This window comes from Aptenodytes forsteri, unplaced genomic scaffold, assembly GCF_000699145.1.
Source record: "Aptenodytes forsteri isolate BGI_AS27 unplaced genomic scaffold, ASM69914v1 Scaffold249, whole genome shotgun sequence".
In the NCBI taxonomy this organism is placed as follows: Eukaryota; Metazoa; Chordata; class Aves; order Sphenisciformes; family Spheniscidae; genus Aptenodytes; species Aptenodytes forsteri.
In genome coordinates, this window is record NW_008796188.1 from 1,151,290 (window position 1) to 1,156,126 (window position 4,837).

Below are 4,837 nucleotides of genomic sequence, written 5' to 3' on the forward strand. Positions count from 1 at the left end.
GGGGAGACAGAAGGTGGGTGGGAGGGAAAGCGGGGACCCAGGATCTGCCTCGGGGAGGTCGGAGGGGGGAAATGGAGACCAGAGGGTCAGCGCAGAGGTCGACCGGGAGTAGAGATAGTTTTCGAGGCCCTGGGTGGAATGGGCCTCGGACCCTTGGGGCTAAGGCCGGTGCTGCTGAGCTCTGCTCTCTCACAGATGGAGATGGACGATGGAAAAGGTGGCACAGGGCTCCGGCAGTACTACCTGTCCAAGATCGAGGAGCTGCAGGTGAGCCAGTCCTGGCTGCACAGGAGACGCCCAGCCGGCCTGCCCCAGAACGGCATCGCTGTGGTTCCGGGGGGGGACTGCGTGGCCATGTCCCTGCGCCTGTGCTTGCCTCGAGAGCACCCCCAGCCTTTTCTGTGCTGCGGGTGCCCTGTTCTGGGCTGCGAGGAGGAAGCAGTGCCCCAGGGGGGTATCTACAAGCAGGACCCAACTTTTGAGCGGTGCGGGTGTATGAGATGAGTCTCAGTCCTACGAGCTGACGGCACTGCTGCGTGTGTGCGAGGTGTTGCCCAGCCCTTGGCAGTGGGGTTTGGCTGGCCACGTCCTGCTGGGAAGGGCTGTACCCCTCCAGGTGCCTGTCCCGAGACAGAGGCCGTTGCGCTGGTGCCCACGCTCGGTTGATGTGAGCGCTGCATGGGACGTGGAGGACTCAGCAAAGCTTTTCTCCCAACAGCTCATCGTGAACGAGAAGAGCCAGAATCTGCGGCGCCTGCAAGCGCAGAGAAACGAGTTGAACGCTAAAGGTACGGCTCGGCTCCTCTCATCTTCTTTGCCCGGGGCTCTGGGGCTGGTCCTACCTGCTGGGCTGGTGGCTCCTGGCCTGGCTGCTGGTCACCATCGTGGGCAGGGGGTCTGGGCCTGGGTTGCCTGGGGCTGGGGGTGGTGTCTCCCTCTCCCGGGCGCCTGCTGCGGGAGGAGCTGCAGCTGCTGCAGGAGCAGGGCTCCTACGTGGGAGAAGTGGTGAGAGCCATGGACAAGAAGAAAGTGCTCGTCAAGGTATGAGGCTGAGCTGTCCCGAGGGCAACCGGGGCTGGGGCAGGGCAGGGGTGAGCGGGGTGGGGTCTGACAGACCCTCCCTTTGACCCCACGGGGGTTGGAGCAAGTGTGAGCATGAGCTCTGGAGGGACGTAACAACTAAAAGACATGAAGCAAGAGCTCTTTCTCCAGAGGAGCACGTTGCGGCGGCTCTCCTGGGCCCAAACCTTCCGCAGGCTGGTGGGAGGCAGCTGGCTTAGGGCTTCCCGGGGGCAGGAGGGGCCGCGGGGTGTTTGGCGGTGGCTGAGCTCTCTGGCTCCTTCCTCCCGCTCCGAGCAGCCGGTGTGGATATTGGGCACACGACAGGGGACTTCTCAGAGAAATAACTCTCATGGTGGCAACTGCCGCCTTCCAGGTGCACCCGGAGGGGAAGTTTGTGGTGGACGTGGACAAGAACATCGACATTAACGACGTGAGTGTCCTGGGGCCGTGGGAGGGGACGCGACCGCTCCCTCCGGGCAGCCTGGAGCTGCCTGCCCCCTTCCCTGCCGCAGGGATGCTGAGCTCCCCTCTGCTCTCGCTGCAGGTGACCCCAAACTGCCGCGTGGCCCTGCGCAACGACAGCTACACGCTGCACAAGATCCTGCCCAACAAAGTGGACCCTCTCGTGTCCCTGATGATGGTGGAGAAGGTTCCGGATTCCACTTATGAGATGATTGGGGGCTTGGACAAGCAGATAAAGGAGATCAAGGAAGTGATCGAGCTGCCGGTCAAGCACCCTGAGCTCTTCGAGGCGCTGGGGATCGCCCAGCCCAAGGCAAGTGCTGCGTCTGCGGTGGGGGTCAGCATTTGGGGGTTCTGTGGTGCCACTGTGATGCTGCCTGTGTCACCCCCATGTCTCCTGTCGGGGTGTGGCTGCCTGTGCAGGCACGGACAGGGGTGCTGAGCCCGGCCTGGCAGCGGTCCTGAGGTCTCCACGTGGCCGTTGCAGGGCGTGCTGCTCTACGGACCCCCCGGCACAGGCAAGACCTTGCTGGCCAGGGCTGTGGCCCACCACACCGACTGCACCTTCATTCGCGTCTCGGGCTCCGAGCTGGTGCAGAAGTTCATCGGCGAAGGTAAAAGGGCGCGGGGGGAGGCGGCTGTTTGTGCCGGAGCCCCAGCGAGAGCTCTTGTGGTGCTGGGTGTCTTCGGGACAGGCCTCTCGCGGGGTGTCCGGGGCAGACGGAAGCCCTGTGGCTGTGCTGAGCTGTGCGCGGTGCCAGGGCTCAGCCCTCTCTGCTCCTCGCAGGCGCCCGCATGGTGCGGGAGCTGTTTGTGATGGCCCGGGAACACGCCCCCTCCATCATCTTCATGGACGAGATCGACTCCATCGGCTCCCCCCCCCCCCAGGGAGGCTCTGGCGGGGACAGCGAGGTGCAGCGCACGATGCTGGAGCTCCTCAACCAGCTCGATGGCTTTGAGGCCACCAAGAACATCAAGGTAGGGGACAGGGCAGTGTCCTGCTGGCCCTGCGGTGGCAGCGGGGTGCCCAGAGTGCTGACAGTTGTTCTCCCCGTGCAGGTGATCATGGCCACGAACCGGATCGACATCCTGGACTCGGCTCTGCTGCGCCCCGGCCGCATCGACAGGAAGATCGAGTTCCCCCCTCCCAATGAGGAGGTAGGTGGGGTGCCCCAGGGCGGGCCCCGGCTCCCCCTTGGTCCCCTGCTGTCCTGGTCCTCCCTGGGGGGAGCGCGTTGTCCCCAGTCCTCTCTGGGAGCGATTCCTGTGGCTCCAACCCTCGCTCTGCTGCTGCTGCTTTCCTCCAGGCCCGCCTGGACATCCTCAAGATCCACTCCCGGAAAATGAACCTGACGCGGGGCATCAACCTGCGGAAGATCGCGGAGCTGATGCCGGGGGCGTCGGGCGCAGAAGTGAAGGTGAGCCGGGGGCACGGCGGCGGCACCGGGGCTGGCAGAGGGGGGAGCGGTGGGTGACGTCTCGTGTCCCTCGCAGGGGGTGTGCACAGAAGCTGGCATGTACGCGCTGAGGGAGAGGCGAGTGCACGTCACGCAAGAAGACTTTGAAATGGCTGTTGCCAAGGTAAGTGCCGTGGGGGAGCTGCTGGCGGGTTCCTCCCAGAACGGGGAGCTGTTGGTGCGGCACAAACTGTCCTGGGCCGCGTCTGCCGGGACCTGGGAGCTGTGGAGCTTGAAGGGGGTCAGCCTGGAGGGAGCTGGCGGGGACAGCGAGGTGCAGCGCACGATGCTGGAGCTCCTCAACCAGCTCGATGGCTTTGAGGCCACCAAGAACATCAAGGTAGGGGACAGGGCAGTGTCCTGCTGGCCCTGCGGTGGCAGCGGGGTGCCCAGAGTGGTGACAGTTGTTCTCCCCGTGCAGGTGATCATGGCCACGAACCGGATCGACATCCTGGACTCGGCTCTGCTGCGCCCCGGCCGCATCGACAGGAAGATCGAGTTCCCCCCTCCCAATGAGGAGGTAGGTGGGGTGCCCCAGGGCGGGCCCCGGCTCCCCCTTGGTAGCCTGCTGTCCTGGTCCTCCCTGGGGGGAGCACGTTGTCCCCAGCCCTCTCTGGGAGCGATTCCTGTGGCTCCAACCCTCGCTCTGCTGCTGCTGCTTTCCTCCAGGCCCGCCTGGACATCCTCAAGATCCACTCCCGGAAAATGAACCTGACGCGGGGCATCAACCTGCGGAAGATCGCGGAGCTGATGCCGGGGGCGTCGGGCGCAGAAGTGAAGGTGAGCCGGGGGCACGGCGGCGGCACCGGGGCTGGCAGAGGGGGGAGCGGTGGGTGACGTCTCGTGTCCCTCGCAGGGGGTGTGCACAGAAGCTGGCATGTACGCGCTGAGGGAGAGGCGAGTGCACGTCACGCAAGAAGACTTTGAAATGGCTGTTGCCAAGGTAAGTGCCGTGGGGGAGCTGCTGGCGGGTTCCTCCCAGAACGGGGAGCTGTTGGTGCGGCACAAACTGTCCTGGGCCGCGTCTGCCGGGACCTGGGAGCTGTGGAGCTTGAAGGGGGTCAGCTCTGGGGACAAACAACAGCGTTGAAGGGGTTGTCGCCAAGTTCTTAAGCTGCGAGTGACACAGAGGAGACCTTTCCCGGGGCTGTGGTGCACAGCCAGAGCCGGGCTGGAGGCCGCAGGGCTGAAGCTTGGCGTCGGGGGTGGTTTTTGAGGTTATTAGCACCCAAACGGGGGGAGTAGGAGGGGGCCTGCATGCTTGGAACCCACTGTCTCCTCCTCCCTGCCCAGGTGATGCAGAAGGACAGCGAGAAGAACATGTCCATCAAGAAGCTGTGGAAGTAACGGTGAGGCTGGGGCTGCTCCTCGGGCTGCATTGTCTCTAATAAAGTGCTGCTATGGCCACGCCTGCGCGCTGATTTGGGGCAAGGGGTGGGCTGCAGGACTCCAGCACACACACACAGAGCTGCTGCTAACTGGTTTTATTAGAAAATATCCAAAATAGACAAAAAATGGTTACACAAGAGGCAGAGCAGGCACCCCTGAGCCATACACCCTGGGAATATGTAAACGCCCCCCTCCCTTCTGCCTGCGACCGCCCGGAGGAGGCAGAGCTGCTCCGGCCGCACCACGAGGAGCGTGTGGGCAGGGGGCCAGCGGGGTTAAGGCACTTCAGCGGGTACGGTGGGTGGTGGCAGCGTCCCCTCAGCCCAGCGGCGTGGTCCCCTTGCTCCCCAGCATCTCCAGTTCTCTCGCTGCCCCGCGCTCAGAGCCCCAGCGACCCCGCTGCCCGCAGGCTCCTGGGGGCAGAGCTAGCCCCTCTGCCCCCCCCCCCCCCCCCCCCCGCGCGTCAC

The 4,837-nt window shown here is 64.7% G+C and overlaps 1 protein-coding gene across 1 annotated transcript; it reads left to right on the top strand.

Annotated features, from left to right (window-relative positions):
- The first annotated feature begins 177 nt into the window (after positions 1–177).
- PSMC5 (proteasome 26S subunit, ATPase 5) lies at positions 178–4,388 on the top strand. The gene is made up of 11 exons (XM_009287877.2): positions 178–267; positions 719–787; positions 943–1,041; positions 1,436–1,492; positions 1,607–1,837; positions 2,012–2,138; positions 2,312–2,502; positions 2,584–2,682; positions 2,832–2,942; positions 3,019–3,105; positions 4,275–4,388. The coding sequence occupies exons 1-11, from the start codon at positions 196–198 to the stop codon at positions 4,326–4,328; spliced, it is 1,197 nt and encodes a 398-aa protein (XP_009286152.1). The 5' UTR covers positions 178–195; the 3' UTR covers positions 4,329–4,388.
- Positions 4,389–4,837: the final 449 nt, after the last annotated feature.